Source organism: Pongo abelii, chromosome 12 (genome assembly GCF_028885655.2).
Source record: "Pongo abelii isolate AG06213 chromosome 12, NHGRI_mPonAbe1-v2.0_pri, whole genome shotgun sequence".
NCBI lineage: Eukaryota > Metazoa > Chordata > Mammalia > Primates > Hominidae > Pongo > Pongo abelii.
The window spans coordinates 117,349,591-117,369,147 of record NC_071997.2 but is presented as its reverse complement, the minus strand read 5'-3'; the positions used below and the strand labels follow the sequence as shown (position 1 = coordinate 117,369,147).

Sequence of the window (19,557 nt, the reverse complement as noted above, 5' to 3'; positions counted from 1 at the left end):
TTAGGCACTTTTTAAAAAAGATATCATTAGAGAAACTAAGGCTAAGTATAAAAATAATAAATTGTATCTGTACGGACTTCTGCAGTTCACAACTGTCTTTAATATATTACCTCAAAACATCACAGAACTCAGGCATATCAACATGACGTGTTTTAAAGTAATGTGATCATCCAATAGCCAAACTAATTGTATCTATAAATGAAACTACTAAGAATGTCTCGTAACTTGTTTGCAATGATAAATGGTAATGATATAGTCATTACCAATGTTTTTTTAATAACCACAGCCCTCTTTCAGTATTTTGTTTAAAAACATTTCAATTACATTAGCAGGGTGGGGGAATCGAAGGCTTTCGGATTTGCCTGCACGGTCAGACGTTCTTGGGACCAGCATTACATTATCAGATGTGACATAAACTGCCTACTGTGTGCCAGTGCCAAGAGCTGAGAGGCACACACACAAAAGGGAGGCAGAACGCAGACTAAGAAAGTAACCTCCAAGTGAAGTCAAACTTCAATAATGAAAAACTTACCTTAAAATCTGGAGAACTTCAGCTATAAGAGTCATGTGAAAAAGCAAACTAACCTACGTATATTTACTGAAATGTGGCTGACTTCCACTTACACTTCTAACAATATCTAAGTTGGTCTTAAACTAGAGTGCTACTGAAATGCCCAACATGGGGACATCTATGTTTGTGTCCCTGAAGACCCAAATGTGAAGTATACTGTTTTTAAGCTCAAATAATCTAACTTCAGCCCTAATTAGGATCAAAGGTGAATCAACTAAATTCAACCCACTAACAAATAATTAAAATAGGCCAGGCATAGTGGCTCACACCTGTAATCCTAGCGCTTCGGGAGGCTGAGGTGGGTGGATTGCTTGAGTCTAGGGTTCAAAACCAGACTGGGCAACATGGCAAAACCCTGTCTCTAAAAAAATGCAAAAATTAGCCATGTGTGGTGGCATGTGCCTGTAGTTCCAGCTACTCAACTACTCCCGTAGTTCCAGGATGAGAATCGCCTGAACCCAGGAGGCAGAGGTTGCAGTGAGCTGAGATCATGCCACTGCACTCCAGCCTGGACAATAGAGTGAGAGCCTATCTCAAAAAAAAAAAAAAATCATTAAAATAAAACGAGTCAGAAATACTCATATTAAAACCTAGTATATACTGAAATCTGGTATGGAGAAAAGTTATGTGCCATTATCTTAAAATCAAAATATAAAAGTAAATGAAAAAGATTACAAATCTAGAAAACACAAATGCACTGAAATGGCTAAGGCACTTCTATTCCCTAGTCTAACAAAACAACTTCTGGCTTTCACAATCTCTACTTTTTACCAAAACTAGTATGTATATAAGAGAACCTGCTTCTATAAGAAATTAATTTTTCCCAGAAAAATAGTTCTAAAGACCAAGGATATTCGATATTAGGGCAGCCATAGCATTTATAATGACAGATCAAATGAACCTAATTGGTTTGATAAAAATTATTCATTACCTCATATGTTGCAAGTCGATCTAAGTAGGTTAATAATTTCCATCTACAACGGCAAAGTTCCTTCTGTTCCAGGGTCAACCTGTTTTGAATAACTATATTAGGCCACTTATATTTACACAGAATTATTTCTCTAAGAGTTATAATGAAAATGATTAATATTCCATTGAGCCCAAATCTCATAAAACAGTTCAGAAAAGCACAAGGGTAAGATAATAGTAAGTACATTTGATCTAAGTTGCTAAAATAATTTGGACTAATTATTACTAGTAAGGAACACACTGAAATGACTAGTTATTTTAAAGAAACTATCAAATGAACAGTAACAAATCATTTACTTGGAAAAGTTCACTAATTTCAGTAGTTCTTGTCTCTTCTTGAGCTCCTTTTCCTTTTTATTCTTGGCAGGCTCTTCATCAGGTGGTGAAAGCTCTTCATAGGAGATATTATCAATATCTATTTCACCAGGTAATGTAAATCTGCAAGTATAAAAGAACAAATATATTTTCATCATTTTTAAAAACTTCATGTTGTGAAAAGCTTTCTCCTATTTTGACTGATTTAATTATTGATTTCCACAAAAACAGAAGGAAGTATTTGAAAAAAACTTTTGCCATTGTAAACAAAGTGATCATTCATTATATCCATAGATGGGCAAAAAGTCATCAGTAATTATCACAAATAGAAACCTAAAAATCAAGAAAATGAAAACTATTTAGGAAGAGATGTGGGGTTACATTCACTCAATGTAAAGCAGCCTATGCAGAAAATGTCCACAGAGTTCGCCATTTGAATCACTGCCACTTAAGGTCTTCAAATGGTAATAAGTGTCAGTCTCATTTTCATTATTTACTTCTCAGATATACTCTCATATTTATATTTTTTAAAAAGTTCCAAATGCCTGATGAGCAATGACTTCAGATAAGAAAGTATTGATCAAAAGCAACTGCTTCATACAGAATAACTTAAATAAAGAAAAGTTTACCCAGTCCAGTGTCTCAGTACAAAAGTTTTCACAAAGTCACCTTTACTTTGAATCCAGTTCTTTCTGTAACCAACCTGCCATCATCTGCTCCTTTCCCGATTGCTAAAAGAGCCTCCAGGTCTGTGCCTTTTAATCCATACTGAAGCAGTTCTTTCGCAGCATCCACGTTTTCAGGAACTCTTTCCAAACACTCATGGAGAACCCAGGATCGCTTCTTTATTTTACTCTGGATATAAAAGAAGGACAGAGGAATTACAGAATCCATGACATCTTACAACACATTACAACTGCCTTCAGAATTGAAAAGCTATACCTGATGTATTACAGCTATTTAGGACCTTGGCCAGAGCGAGCTGCTAGAGGAACTCAACAGAAAAGCAGCCAGTTCCCTAATGGTGACTACAACTGGATGCGGGGAGTGTGAGTTGACCTGCTTGCTTTCTTCCTCTAATGAGCTACGCAGAAACAGAAAGCTCAGGACTCATTTTTGGAAATATAAAATGTTTCCTCCTAACTTTTATAAATGCCTTTGGTTTGCACTGTGGCTGAATAATAGAGTAGACAATAAGGCAGAAAGGCAAGATATATTCTGTCATAATTAATAAGCATGTTTAACTTTTAAACAAAACAAATGAGCCCATCAAAGTTCTGTATTTATTTGACCATGAGATATATCACAGGGTGTGAATAACTTGATCATAAAAAGTCATGATATGCTGTTTTTTGGAAAGGTCAAGGTCCTATTCCTCCCTCCCAACTGCTTCCTCCAACTCCATTCAAAATCCCTGACTATTAGTCTTGCTAGCAGTCTATCAATTTTGTTGATCTTTTCAAAAAACCAGCTCCTGGATTTGTTGATTTGTTGAAGGGTTTTTTGTGTCTCTATCTCCTTCAGTTCTGCTCTGATCTTAGTTGTTTCTTGCCTTCTACTAACTTTTGAATGTGTTTTCTCTTTTTTCTCTAGTTCTTTTAATTGTGATGTCAGAGTGTCAATTTTAGATCTCTCCTGCTTTCTCTTGTGGGCACTTAGTGCTATAAATTTCCCTCTACACACTGCTTTAAATGTGTCCCAGAGATTCTGGTATGTTGTGCCTTTGTTCTCATTGTGGAAGACAGTGTGGCGATTCCTCAAGGATCTAGAACTAGAAATACCATTTGACCCAGCCATCCCATTACTGGGTATACACCCAAAGGATTATAAATCTTCCTACTATAAAGACATAGGCACACGTATGTTTATAGAGACACTATTCACAATAGCAAAGACTTGGAACCAACCCAAATGTCCATCAATGATAGACTGGATTAAGAAAATGTGGCACATATACACCATGGAATACTATGAAGCCATAAAAAAGGATGAGTTCACATCCTTTATAAGGACATGGATGAAGCTGGAAACCATCATTCTGAGCAAACTATCCCAAGGACAGAAAACCAAACACCGCATGTTCTCACTCATAGGTGGGAATTGAACAATGAGAACATATGGACACAGGGTGGGGAACATCACACACTGGGGCCTGCTGGGGGGTGGGGGAAGGGGGGAGGGATAGCATTAGGAGATACGCCTAACGTAAATGACGAGTTAATGGGTGCAGCACACCACCATGGCACATGTATACATATGTGACAAACCTGCACGCTGTACACATGTACCCTAGAACTTAAAGTAAAATAATAATTAAAAAAAATTAAAATTAATTTAAAAAAAAAAAATTCCTTGACTTGCCCTCTTCCTAGAAAGAGCTATTATGGTTACAAATTTAAATTAAGATTTGACTCATTCCCTAGGATCCTTTATATATTGCCTCACATCAGTTCTTTCTTCAAATGTCTCTTAATTCACTTTCCCTTTTCCACAGCTGCGGCCTCCATACCAATCTAAATCATCAACACAAAACATCTAGCACACTGTAGGAGTCCCTGCCCCGAGCAAGGTTTCCTACCTTCCTTCCACTCCAATTCTCTCTACACCATCTTCCTCTGCTTCCACAGTCAGAAATCCACAACAGTAGATAAATGCCTAAGTCATCACAAGCTTTCCACATCCTCCTGAACTCAAATCAATATATCTTTTCAATCATATTTCCCAATGTTCACTATTGTCAAATATCAGTGCCAGCAAACTGGTTGATGTACAGAGCTCATTTATCCACAAAATGTTTACTGGGCACCTGCTGCACACCAGGCACTGAACTAGACATGGAAATACAGCAGTGAATAAAACAGATTTAGTCACTGGCCTCAGAAATCATGCTCAGTGTCTTTTAATTTGTTCATACCATCTGTCCTGTTAAGAATGTCTTCCTCCCTTCTCACTCAAGAAGGCCTACTTTAAATCCTTCCAAATCCCTGCTCCAAACATCTTCACTATATAAAACCTTCCATCTCTACCAGATCTATAATAATCACTACCTTCACTGGGTTTCTAGAGTTGTATCTGAAATCTACTTATATGGTCAGTTATTTTTAATATGGTGAACCCCCGTTCTACTAAAAACACAAAAATTAGCAGGGTGTGGTGTCGCATGCCTGTAGTCCCAAGCTACTCGGGAGGCTGAGGTGGGAGAATCACTTGAACCAGGGAAGCGGAAGCTGCAGCGAGCCGAGATCGCACCATTGCAATCCAGCCCGGGCAAAACAAGCAAAACTCCGTCTCAAAACAAAACAAAACAAAATCATAAGCTCCCTATGAGCAAAAGCCACATTTATGCCTGTCCTGTACCCCTTCACAGTCCCTAGCATAGTGCTCTTGCTCTTAACGGGCTATTTAACTAAACGAAATATTCCCCTCCCCAAAAAAGTACTTGCTTTGTCTCTCTTAACAGCCCTCAACTCCTTCAGAGACAAAAACTGTCCTTTACTGTATCCCAGAAAAAGATATACGTGAACTCATGAGCTCATTGTCTTAGATCATAAAACAAGAAAGAAAAATAATACAGAATCAGTGTTTTGATTTTCTAAAGAAAATACAAGCAACTTTGTCTTCTTCCGTTTCATTACCTCTCATGCTCTTTCACCTCTGATATCTTGCTTGTATTATATGTTAAGTTTATCATCCTGTTTGGCTGATGCATCATCTTCTTCCATACAACTTTTTCATGTTATATTTTTACTTTTAATTACTAATGTCTAAAACTTTTAGGGAAATAATCATCATGATATTTTCCCAGTGTTTCCTATAATCTTCCACAATGCAAAGGTATTTTTCTTTCTACATGTTAAGATCAGAAATCCCAACCTTTTTAAAGTACGCCATGAGTCTAACTATAATTCTTTCTTACAAAGATGCCAAAAGTTAAAACATATAGGCTTGCTATGAAATCAATGTGTCCCCCAAAATTCGTATGTTGAAAAACTAATCCCCAGAGTGATGATGTTTGGAAATGAGACCTTTAGAAAGCAATTAGGTCATGAGAGTGGAGGCCCCATGACAGGATTGGTGTCCTCATAAGAGGAGGCAGGAGAGAGCCTTCTTCCTCTCTCCCTGCTGTCTGCCATATAAGGAAACAGCAAGAAAGAAATCCATCTGCAAACCAGGAGAGTGCCCTCGCCAGGAACGAAATTGGCTAACACCTTGATTTTGCACTTCCCAGCCTCTAGAACTACGAGAAATGAATTTCTGCTGTTGAAACCACATAGTCTGATATTTTTGTTGCAGCGGCTAAAACTAATTGAGACAAGACTATATTAACCTTAACTATGGGAGGCAGGTAACAGGAAGTATCCAATTTTTAGATTTAAGTTTTAAAAAGGCAAATTTCGCAGTTTTCATATATGTTACCTATTTATTGCCCCTCAGCTCCAAATTTCCCCTCAAAGCCAGCTCTGTGGTAGCATATCTCATTTGCGGTTGACAAGATTTTAAGCTCTGGGTGCTGAAGAGGCTCTGCTTTCTAGTCCTGATGTGCTTTGGTTCTTTTCTTCCTGCTCCTATGGCTTGGCCACCAACAAGGCATGTGGGCGACATCAAGTGGCACTTACTTCCCCGCTTCCTCCCTCTGTTGACAACCTCCCACTGAGTTTCAGTGGCTCTCTCATGGGCAGATTGTTTTCTAGTGAATCACCCAGGCACCTGAGAGGGAAGCTTCCCAGACGGGAAGCTACAGTAAGGCTGCCTATAGGAGTAGACAGTTTTTTCTTGGCAGTCTTGGCCATGATTCCTTAATTATCTACCAGCCTTGAGCCACATGCATGCTGGTAGGGGTTTCCTGCTTGCTAGTCCCTGGGGTCTTCTGACCGCCAACCTCAGCTCACTGGCCCCCCAGAAGCACGCGTCCAGCTTTCCTATCCATCCCATATCTCCCTGACTGCCAACCTTGGCAACTGTGGACCAGCCCTGGCTCAAGGCAACCCAGAGAACTTCTCTTTCATCCTACATGCTGCAACCACTCCTGGTCCAATGGGTCTGAATCCCAGCCTAGGGGAGGGGCCTCCCTTCCAAGTTCATTCCCTTCATGGATATGTCCCTTCAGCCCTAGGGTAGTCCTTAGCGTTCTCTTCACATCCTTTACAGTTCATCTCTGGTTACTAGAAAATAATTCTCCATATTGTAAATTTCCCTGTTTAAATTACTGTGTGGTTTCTGGCATCTGACTAGCTCTTGACTAATGCAGGTAAAGAGAAGTGATTGTGGTACAGGAAAGAAAACGTTAGGCCGAGACCAAGTAGTTAGCTGGTTTATCAGTGAATATTTGTTCACATGTACTCAGCATCAAAGTCCAGTTGCAGGGGCAATAAAATCTAACAAAAAGACCATTTTTCCAGCTGAGAAAATTGTACTTCATTGGCTGTATTATAGAAAAGTCAGCAATGTAAAGTACTCTAAAATGAAGCCCTATAAACAAAAGATACTACATGAATATACATTTTACCACATTACCAAAATATTTAAACATACCAAATAATTCTGAATTGAAGCAACGTTGACCGCTGACTTCCTCCACTGCCTCTGATATACAAGGTCAGTATCCAGGCCGTAGGTATGAGCCAAGGACAAGGCTTCCTCATACTCTTCACTTTCAATCTTCAGATAAAAACACGAGGACAGGAATGTTACATGACTGAATTATCCACAGGGTCCTGATGATCATACAATGAATGATGATAATCCCTTGGACCTATCCAGCATGTCACTAATTTCTGTGCACTGTGGCACCAGAAGCTCACAGATATTTTGAGGAGCAGAAAGATCTCGTGTTTCTTTCAGCACTTCAACAGAAAGATGAGAGACAAAAGGTGCAAAGCTCTCGTTTTAGAGTAAAACAGTGGCAAAACCAAGACAACCATGGAACAACCCGGCTTCTAGACCAGAGCTCCTACCATGACATTGCAAGAACAGCACAAATCATGTGAACACACAGTGCTGGTCACCTCGGCTTCCCAAGCAAGCCCTGGACTAGAAAGCAAGTCTGAATTTCTTCCTTCGCCCTCTGTAGATAGCTGATTTCAACACAGACAAAGGGAGAGCTGAAGGCCACATGAAGGGTAGCAAAGAAATGAGCTAAGCCACCAAGCGGATCATCAGTCTAAGTGAATTCAACTTTTATCCATGGTTTTGATTTTGATTATTTAGGTACGAAGATTAGCATTATTTTAAAAAGCTTCATAGAACTGATATTTTTAACATGTCAATGATCCAACATCCCTCTTGAAATTTTCTCCTTTATTACAAAATTAACTTTTGCTCAATAAAAGAAAAGCTTGATGACTTCAAACTTGGATAGTAATACGCTACTCTCTCACCTTCCTCTGATAAAGTTCCTCTGGTGTCGTGGAGCGCAAACTCACAAGGCGGTAGTTTTTAGTAATGGTTCGTGGGCGTTTCCGTGGTGGTGCAAATCGCTCCATTTCAGTCACTAAGTAAAGGCCCTGTTTTATATAACCAAAGTAGCGAGCCTTGGCAGATAGTTCATGATCAGAATCAGAATCCTCTTCTCCTTCATCTTCTTCTCCAGCCCTAGTCTCCAAACGAGATCGTTTGGAGGCAAGTTTAATCTCACACTAAATTGAAAAAGGAGATCTGAAGTTAATAGTAAGGAAATAAGAGTAACTTTTTAGAATTAATGAAAGAAAATATATTTCTAAATCTACTCTGGTTTGATTCATTAAATCAGCTATGCGATCAAGATTAACAACGGAATTCAAAGGAACCTTACAGCAAGCATTATATACATCAGAAATATGCACACACATTATCAGCTCAAATCTCCTAAACTAAAGCCTGTTTTTTTCTTCTTCTTCTTCTTCTTCTTCTTCTTCTTTGAGATGGAGCCTCCTCTGTCACCCAGGCCGGAATGCAGTGGCGTGATCTCAGCTCACCGCAACCTCCGCCTCCCAGATTCAGATGATTCTCCTGCCTCAGCCTCCCGAGTAGCTGGGATTACAGGCACCCGCCACCAGGCCCAGCCAATTTTTGTATTTTTAGTAGAGACGGGGTTTCACCATGTTGGCCAGGCTGGTCACAAATTCCTGACCTTAATTGATCCACCCGCCTTGGCCTCCCAAAATGCTGGGATTAGAGGTGTGAGCCACTGAGCCCAGCCTAAAGCCTGTTTTCATAACAGGTCATTAATATGGTCTTGTACATATAATTATCAGGTCTTCTACCTAATAATTTGATGGTTTGTTTTCGTCTCTTTAGAGAATGAACATAAAGGTACTTACATTTGTTTTACCAAGAATAGCTCTCCCTCACCCCCTTATAAAAATGTCTAACAGCTTTGCTAAGTTATGAATCTGAAAGCCTGGCTGTTAAAGATAACTTTCATTCCAGACTTAACAGAGCTAGCTTAGATTTTAAGCCATAATTTTCTTTAAGGAACATCTTTAGATTCCATACCAAACTTCAGAGTAAAAAAATATGTCAATCTGCATTGCTGAAGTGAAAGCTATTAAAGGTTGTTACCCTTGAAAGGCTTAAAATAAAATTTTTAAATGACCAAAAGATAACTTTAAAGAACTAGCCTCTATTTTCAAGTCTTTTGTCATAATAAACAAGTTTCCTTACTAAAAGAATCAAAAACTTTGTAAGTTGCCATGCTTTTTGGAAATAGGTTAAAGAGTAATTTTCTTAGGTAGTGATACCATTCTACATTTTTAAATGACTAATCCAGGGAGGAAAAAAATATACCATTTCAGTGAAAAAGAAATACTTTATACAGAGCAAAATGACAACAAATGTTCTTCATTATCTTAAATTGCAAATTTTTTTATTCACTAAAAAATGGATTTTTTATACTGCACCCATTACCTGATTCCAATCACAGATTTTTGTTTTTAAAGAAAAGATAATAAGACAACTCAAATAAAAACCAGATATTTAAATTTTTGGTTAAATACATAACTATTCTCAAACAAACAGGAAAAAGCCTTACCTCCAAACTTAAAAATCCGCCATCATGGGTAGCAGTGACTTGAGGTGATGGTTCAAACCATTCACAGGATTTTCCCAGTAAATTCTTCAAAGTTTTCACGGATGAAACAGTTAAAGCACCAGAGCATCGAGCTAAAGTCACCGCACTGTCTGCCCACCAATTGACATCTATCAGTGGGTAAAAGGACTCTTTATCTAAGAAGGGAAAAACAAGTCAATACAAATGCATCTGCTAATGTGGTTTAAATTCAAAATATTCCGTATAATAATCAATTTTAAAACAAAATTTATCTACATTATTTGGGCCCTAATGGTATGTTAAATAATAAGAAAAAATAAAATGTAAGTCATTCTCAAAATATTACTCTATGAGGTATAAAATGTTAATTCACCTGACAAATTGAGTGCCAACAATTTGTCAGTCTAGGTCTAAAGCTCTAAGAATACAAAGGCAAATAAACTAAGGTCTTTCATCTCAAGAATACACTCAGGAGAGAGATGTGTCAACACTTTCAACCTAAGTTGAAAGGCAGGTGTCTACCAGGTGTGCATACATGAAGGTCATATAATGTTTTGAAAAATGTACATATACCACTTTCAGACAAACACTGAGAGAAATATATCCTTTAGAAAAACATAAGACAGATACATAATAATTTCCAGTGCTGATTTCCTCTTAAACTTGTAACTAATCAGAGAGGAAAAAAAAATTTATGGCTAGCAAGGAATCTTTAGAAATGAAAATGAATTATGGGCTGGGCACAGTGGTTCACGCCTATAATCCCAGCACTTTGGGAGGCTGAGGTGGGCAGATCACGAGGTCAGGAGTTCGAGATCAGCCTGGCCAATATGGTGAAACCCCATCTCTATTAAAAATACAAAAATTAGCCAGGCATGGTGGCGCATGCCTGTAGTTCCAACTACTGGGGAGGCTGGAGAATCACTCGAACCCGGGAGATGGAGGTTGCAGTGAGCCTAGATGGTGCCACTACACTCCAGCCTGGGCGACAGAGCGAGACTGTGTCCAAAAAACAAAAAGAAAAAAAGAAAATGAATTATGGTTCACTAAACTAAGGCATTCAAAAGGCAATGCCATATTTATTATAATTTTACTGTACATTTTTTGAACATCACCTGTTATACAAAACATATGATATGGTTTAAAGGTAAAAGTAAACCATAAATTTACAACATATTTAAACATTAGACTAAGAAGAGAGAAATTTTAAATACGGAGTTCAGAACCATGAGACTAACTCATTATTTTAATGAAAATAAAAAGCATTAACAACACTTTTTTCCCATATAAGCCTAAGGCAATCTGTGTAAATAAGGAATTTCAAGAAAATGTGAAAAGCAGAGTTCCTGGGGCTTATCACTAAGTGTAAAGTAGAAAAAAAGAGGAGCAAATCACTAAAATCGAATTCTAATTTCTGCTTTGACAAAGTAGTACTTTTCCTCAAAAATATGTCTGTATGAATATTTTGGATGATTATTTAAAGTGAATAATTCAAAGCATGGAACCTGATGCATAATATTAATCAGTATTTTTAATCTTCTTTAAATGTGAACTAAAAGCTTTTTTTTTTTGAGACGAACTCTTGCTCTGTCGCCCAGGCTGGAGTGCAGTGGCACGATCTCGGCTCACTGCAACCTCTGCCTCCCAGGCTAAAGTGATTCTCCTGCCTCAGCCTCCCGAGTATCTGGGATTACAGGTGCGCACCACCATGCCTGGCTAATTTTTTATTTCCTGTAGAGACAGGGTTTCACCATGTTGGCTAGGCTGGTCTTGAACTCCTGACCTCGGGTGATCCACCTGCCTTGGCCTCCCAAAATGCAGGCATGAGCCACCGCGCCCGGCCTAAAAGCATATTGTAATACAGAGCCTGAACCTTGTAACTATCACTGATTTTACTGAAGACACTTAAAAATTCTCATGGATTTAACTTAGAAAGTTTCACCTAAAGAAAAATAACACATCGTCAAAAATTAAAAGTAAAAAAATCTCAAAAGTAACCCCCACAGGATTTTAAAATATCTCTGTTTTAATCTAGCAATCAAATGACAATTATTACTTTTATTTAAATGTAAATCTTGATTTTTTTTCTATTTATAAAAGCAATATATGCTCATTGTAAAAAAGAAAATTTTTCTTTAAAACGTGGAAATGTATGCAAAGACAAAGAAAGCCCCACCAGCCTAACCCTAATTACCCTCAACCTGCAGAGATAACTTTACTCAGTGTTTCTTCTTTGATGAAGCTTGATCTCACCCAAGAGAATCTGAAAAGGAGCACGCTTCTAAGCACTGAACTCAGTGTACCATCTCAATGCTGGCTCCTGGCAGGAGAGCCATGCTGCATATATAACCTAGGCTCTGACGTAGCTTTCAGGACAGCCTGACCATCAGAAAACTGGATCTGTTGCCTTGACCCAACTCCATGAAATCTTGATGTTTCTTCCAAAGTGCAGCAAAAGTATCTACTTTTTATATCATCCAAAGAGAATCTTGTATAATAATAGGAGTATCTTAAGGTTTCAATTATCACATTTCATAGAACTCACCTTTGATTTTTTTTCTCTTCTCAGTAGAGAGCCTCCAATCAGGATTAAGGTCATCATAGCCTGGCTAAATATGAAAATAATGACTTCCTGAGTCAACTATGTAAGAAAATTATAAGAAAATCATCAAGGACTGTGGATTTTTTCAAATAAAGAGATGATGCTTTCCCTTGATCTCTCAATTACAACTAACTGAAATCTATTTATTGCCATGATAGTCTGGAAAAGCAACTGTTCTTACACTTCAAATGTGCACACGTACATATTATGACTTGATTTACGAAGAATACAGCATGCATATGAACAACAGTACAGCAAGTATACAATCAGTACATATGAAAGCAAAATACACTAAGAATTCATTCTATACACATGCACACATGTGATGAATAAACACTGGCCTGGATACAGATCTTATCACAGCCACTTATAAACTGAGCAACCCCTCCAGGCTTTGATTTTCAAAGCTTTGAGACTTGACTAGGCAACCTCCATGTTACCTCCTAGTCCTTTTTATGACTAAGAATTTACCAGGAAAAAAAAAATAACCATGCAGTCCTTCCTAAAAATGAATACATTCATACTGTAATCTTAGGGCAATATGATGTCATGCTCATCTTTGAGAATATAACAGCACATTGATATCTCTCAAATATCAATTTGAGAATAAGCCATTACCTGACAACCTCTTGGCTTAGTGTTCCCTTCTTAGTCTCCAGAATTACAATAGTATGGGCAAAGGGTAATAAAATAGTTGGGGTGCTTATTTGAAATCTGAAATCTAAAAAAAATGTTGCTATACTTAAGTCAAAAAACTGTGCTTTTTCATCTAATGAAACAAAATACACATACATGTTTACTATCAATTTTTCAATGGCTCACACTTCAGAGCTATTTCTTTCCACAGCCTGGAAGAACTTCCTGTTCTCCGCTATTATGGTAAATCACTCAGAGCAGACCCTGAGAACAGAAGACACAGTCTTCAAACTTATCAGAAAAAAAATTACCATAAAAGGCTACTTATATACCAAGGGAAGAAATGGAGTGTCCTGGTTTACTTAATCATAAGAAAAGATGACTAAGTTTCGAAAAATCATTTAAAAAAATAAGGTACTTATTATTGAAAACAGTCAACTAAACTGAAACTTTATTTGGTCATTTTAAAGCACCTGACAATTTTTCAACGCCTCCAAATCACGAGTACTACATACTCCAACCACACGCATGCCACCATGTATTTACATGGCACATGTACCTTCCTACTTACATTTTGGAGTACACAAGGGAAATACAGAGTAAAAAACCTTAAGCACCTCAAAGAACAACAATTATGATTCAGCCTTGGGTACATTTAAGGGCATACAGATCAAAATGAAATTTGTTAGGAAATTTTAAAAATAAATAACTCTCACTTGAGAATTCAAAGTGTGCATGCCTTCGTCAAAGCTAATGATAAGAAGGAGCATCATGGACAAGCAGTACTCGTCCACTAGAACCAGGGTCTGCAGTCACCCTGGGACTAGACTCCTCCCTGCACACTGCTTACATAATGGGCAGCTCCTGTAAATTTGATGTCAAACACAAGGTGAAAATGTGTTCTTCTGCATTCAGAACTCTGTCACACTCATCCTTGTATTCCCAGATCCATCACAGTGCCCACCTGTCATAGCAGCTAAATGTCGAATAAGTAAACGAATCAACCAAATTTTAAGTCACTGAATTCTAATTACAATTCAATCCTAACATCTATGCTATAGGAAAATTATCTGACATAGTACTAGGCTTCCTACACACTCCCCAAAGTGTGATTTCTTCTATTTAGTCAAAACATATTGGGGCCAGGCATGGTGGCTCACGCCTGTAATCCCAGCACTTTGGAAGGCCAAGGCAGGAGAGCTGCTTGAGGCTAGCAGTTTGAGACTAGCTGGGTGATATAGCAAGACCTCATCTCCCCCAAAAATAAAAATAATTAGCCAGGCACAGTGGCACACTTCTGTAGCCTCAGCTACTCAAAAGGCTGAGGTAGGAGGATCAACTGAGCTCAGGAGTTCAAGGTTGTAGTAAGCTATGATCACACCATCGCACTCCAGCCTGGGCAACAAAGCAAGACTCTATCTCTAAAAAAATGAAAATAAATAAATGCTGAGACAAAAGGAAAAAAAAAACCGATATTGCAGTCCCAAAACTCAAGCACACAGAGAGCTAATAAATTAATATAAATTAATATAATCCAAGATCACATTTGTTAACTACCCAAAGAGAGGTATAGATAAAAATGCCAGGGGCCTTCAAAGAATGAACAGAGAATTTTGGGCATGGGTTTAAGAAAGATGAAGGAAATTCAAGAGGTACAAAGAAAGTTTTATGGTGGTATACTTTTAAGACTGGATAAGACTTGGATGTGGAAAATGAATAAAGGAAAACATTCCAGTCTGAAAGCATAATGTGAACAAAAATACAGAGTCAGGAAAATACAAAGTTTATCCAGGGAAAAAAAGTAGAACAGTTTTATAAGTCCAGGACAGCAGGTTTTAATTATCTTGATTTTTGTTTGTTTGGGGGTTTTTAGGGGGGATGTTAATGATATCCTTTTTTATTGAGGTGATCTTCACATAATGTAAAATTAACCATTTTTAAATGAACAATTCAGGGGCACTTAGTGCATTTACCATGTTGTGCGACCATCACATCTATCCACTTCCAAAACATTTCTATCACTCCAAAGCAAAACCACTAACCCATTATGCAGTTACTCCCTTTTCCTCTTCCCCTGGACCCCAGGAACCACCAATCTGCTTTCTATCTCTATGGATTTACCTATTCTGGATATTTCATATAAATGCAACCATAAAATATGTGACCTTTTGTGTCTAGCATCTTTCACTTAGTATAATATTCTCAAAGTCCTTCCACCATTGTAGCGCATATCAGCACTTCGTTCCTTTTTGTGGCTGAGTCATATTCTATTGTATAGATATACCACAGTTTGTTTCTCCATATATCCGTTAATGGACATCTGCATTGTTTCCACCTTTTAGCTGTTGTAAACACTGCTGCTATGAATATGCAGGTGCATGTATTTGAGTACCTGAAGTGTGAGCCATTGAAAATTTGATAATAAGCATGTATGTGCACTGAAGCTAGCCTCAACTTACCATCCTTCCACCCCACAGCCTCTATGTGTGAGGAGACTCAGGATCAGGCCATGGTCACCACATCTGATACACGCTGTAAACTGGCGCTCCGTGGACAGGATCACCAAACTCCCCATGACCCACAAGAAAGTTCCTGGCACCATGTGAATACATTTCAAGAAGCAACCTCCATGCCACTTCTCTGTATTTGCTGGGGCTCAGAACACAATACCCCAAAGTATAACAGCATTGCATGTTGAGTACTTTCAACTGAAGCAACTGAAAGGGCCTCAGAAACACTGTCTCTCTGACCTTCTCCTGCCTTCCAGTCTCAAGCCCCTCCTTGTCTCCCAAAGCAAGTCACGGAAACCAGAATTCTTCTTCTCCGAGGTTTATCACAGAAACTAGAACTCCTCCCCCAAAGGAAGCTATAAAACCTAAAAACGTCGCTCTCTCCCTTCTCCCTTGAAGACCCTTATTCCAGAGGGCTCCTGCCTCATAGTAGGGGAGGAATGTTATACAGAGAAGCCAAAAAGAATCTGGACAGACAGGCCTTGCTGAGTTTCCCCTTCAGTCTATCACCATTAGGCCATACCCTTTTGTCCCATCATATTTTTACAAGGCTGTCCATTCTTCATCAAAACTAAGCACAAAAACAGTTTTCCCTGGGTCTTTATTTCTTTAATTTAATTTAGACAAGGTTTCTCTCTGTCACCCAGGTTGGAGTGCAGTGGCATGGTCACGGCTCACTACAACCTCGACCTCCTGGGCTCAAGTGATCTTCCCGACTCAGCCTCCCAAGTAGCTGGGAATATGAGCACACACCACTTTTTTATTTTTTGTACAGATGAAGTCTCACCATGTTGCCCAGTCTGGTCCCGAACTCCTGGGCTCAAGCAATTCCACCCACCTAGGGCTCCCAAAGTGCTGGGATTACTGGAATGAGCCACTGCACCCAACCAGAGTCTTCATTTCTGAAGGTGCCTGTGTCATGTAAAATGTTGATTAAGTAAATTTGTCATGCTTCTCTCATTAACCTGTCTTTTGTTATAGGAGTGATGGCTGTGTCCTCTTATGATGGGTTAGGAGAGGTATCACACCTTTCCACCCCAACAGTTTCTGGCACCCAAAGTGGGGCAGCTGAGACACCTGACTTGCTCTGGAACCTGCAGACAAAATCCTGGAACAACTGACAAAAGGCAAGTAAAGAAAGGTAAGAAGTCCTTTGATTTTTTTTTTTTTTAAACAAAGTCAGCTTTCCTGGATCTCCACCTATAGTGCCTAGTCAAGAAGAGAAGGTAAAAATTTATCTTTATTATCTTCCATTCCAAATTCAAGTTAGCAAGGAAAATCATTTGTTTTTAAATAAATTTGTTATGCTTTTCTCTTGTTAACCTGTCTTTTGTTATAGGACTGTCAGCTGTGATCCTTATGATGAGTTCAGTAAGGTATCATGCCTCCCTACCCGACATATTCATGCTACCACATTACTGAAAACAGCCTAATATGCCATCATTTTATGCTGCAGCCATAACCCAAAGGAGGATGCTCTAAGAATAGTTATAGGTTTTGTACAGAAAACCTATAACAGCTAAAGTAATGTTTTCTTTAGACTTGAGAATTTTATTTGCTAATTTTTTTACCACTAAAATCCAAATATAATGAAATCCCTGCCTCCAACAACATAAAAGCAACATTTCAAAGGCTTATTCATTCCACAAATATTTATTATTATTTATTATGTTAAGCCTAAGAGAGTCTGTGATGAAATACATATTCAGTGCCTATTCTCAAAGAACTCAGAGTCTGGTGAAATTGTGAAAACAGCTGTGGATTATATCAAGACTCATCACATCAACTGCCATCTTCCCACTTACTCTTCATTCATCTACTTAAGATTAGTCCAACACCTACTATGTGTGAAAAAGAAAATAAAATGAAAATGAAGACATAAGTTTGTATTCCATTTCTAGGCCTGAAGAAGTACAAATAGGCAAATAATAAAACTTGAGAGAAAAATTAAGGCCGAAAATGAGATGTAAAGATATAAACATAACATAGGGGAAATGTTTGAAATGAAAATCACTTAAGCAATTTTACTATATTCCAGACATGAACAAAATTTAATACGCACAGATTTCTAGCCAGATGGATTTTCATATTGACAATGAAAGCCAAAGTATTTAATCAACTCAAAACTGGATATTAGTAAATCAGAATAGGCACTTCCAAAACTATCTTTAATCATTAGGTTTTACAGAGAAAATACTCAATCACACAAAGCATATTATAAAAACTAATAAAGCGGCAAATTGCATGAAGAAAGCCCCAAATGAGTTGAATTCACAATTTTGGTAAAGAGGTTTAAGGCTGTGCAGGGTAGCAGCAACATTAATTTCTTCTCAGGCAATATTTAAACTAAAACTATAAGCTGACTAGTTTAAATATCATCATATCATCGATTTGAAACTAATTGGTTTGTCTACTTACTAGAGCAGCCATAAAGAGAGGTGAAACTCTGCCCTACCTGGCTGATCCAAGCTCACTTGATTATTACTAGAGACATGAAAGAAGAGTAGCTGTCTCAGTATTTTTCAAAGCTTGGGATTTCTCTTTAAAGGATTCCAGTGATGAGTACACACAGACACTTACATATTTGGTAAACAACTGTATTACACCTCTCAGTTATTACTACTTGCACATTTCTAGGGTCTCTACATAATGAACTGCATGACTCCAGGGGATGTTATTCATATAAACTTCAAGCTGATATATCTCCCTTTCTTATCATTAATATCATATGCTAGTCTCTGATTTACCCAGATAAAAGTCAATACTTCTAAATGTAAGCACTTTAAGTAGATATTCTGAAAAAAGGCTTAACCTATGAAGTCGGGAGACTTGAATCAAAATGGAATCTTGACTCTAACATTTAGTGATCTCAAGTTAACCTCTTTTAGCACCATTCCCATCTATGAAAAATGGTATTAAAAACATTTTCACTTAACCCATTTATGCCTAGTGTTCCATTATTGGAATGCTAAGCTTGTGGGAGTTATTTATATCCTACTGCTCAAGGTCATGGCCAAGGTCTGATTTTTCACAAAAAAAAATTTGCCACCTCCAGCATACATGGGTTAATAGGGTTGTTGTGAGACAAATAAAAACTATGCTCTGTAAATAGTCAAGCCTTACTACACAAATACTATTTATTTCCAATAATCCTTCTCCCCAACACTATCAGCTGACCTACATGCCTTTCCTGAGCTTATCTTCTCAAAATATTAACATGTCATTTTAATCATCTGTTCATAATTTCCCTTGGAAGCCTGTGAATATCTTAAGAGCAGGGACTATGACACTGTATTCCCTAATCGAGCTCTTAGTAGAATCAATAAATACTTGAACTTTATTATTTCACCATTATGTTATTATGTAAATAGGAACAACCTACTCTATTGTACAGTCCTGTTACACATAGACTTTATTATACTTACTATAATACACTAGATTTTAGTAATTCATATGCTAAAATTCAAATCTAAAACATCCAAGTGATTAATTCCCAGGATACAGGTGAAAGACTCAAAGAAACTATGGTTGTTCAAACTCTTCTTGCTTGACAAAGAGTTACCACCTTCACCCCAGACCCCACTACATCATGAGTACTCTAGATATCTATGAGAAAGCTAAGGGTTTACCAATGAGAGGCTTCCCCAGTTATTTATTCTGGTATCTGGTACACTCTAACTAGCTCAAGAGTTAAGCATAACTGAGAGAGCTGAAGGAATCTGTATCACATCCACTGAGAAAAAGGATTTGTCTCTGTGTTTTTAAAGATCATCAAATAAAAAGAATCAATGTAAAAAATTAATAATTATAAAGAGTGATTATAGTCCTCCTAACCTTTTACATACAAATCTGATCTCTCAAATAATAGTATGCTACTAAATAACTAATAACGCAAGAATTGTGGGAAAAAATGTGTGTAGTACACTCT

At 37.8% G+C, this 19,557-nt stretch overlaps 1 protein-coding gene across 2 annotated transcripts in view; it reads right to left on the bottom strand.

The window, feature by feature from the left end:
• Positions 1-19,557, bottom strand: part of NBAS (NBAS subunit of NRZ tethering complex) — a 395,596-nt gene that overhangs the window by 297,817 nt on the left and 78,222 nt on the right. For both annotated transcript variants that reach the window (XM_024242131.2, XM_054548369.2), the window contains exons 13-19: positions 12,427-12,490; positions 9,864-10,057; positions 8,233-8,490; positions 7,388-7,513; positions 2,559-2,710; positions 1,838-1,978; positions 1,503-1,581 (exon numbers count right to left, since the gene is read on the bottom strand). In XM_024242131.2, the coding sequence (XP_024097899.2) occupies positions 1,503-1,581; positions 1,838-1,978; positions 2,559-2,710; positions 7,388-7,513; positions 8,233-8,490; positions 9,864-10,057; positions 12,427-12,490 (1,014 nt within the window). The remainder of the gene's footprint in view (positions 1-1,502; positions 1,582-1,837; positions 1,979-2,558; positions 2,711-7,387; positions 7,514-8,232; positions 8,491-9,863; positions 10,058-12,426; positions 12,491-19,557) is intronic.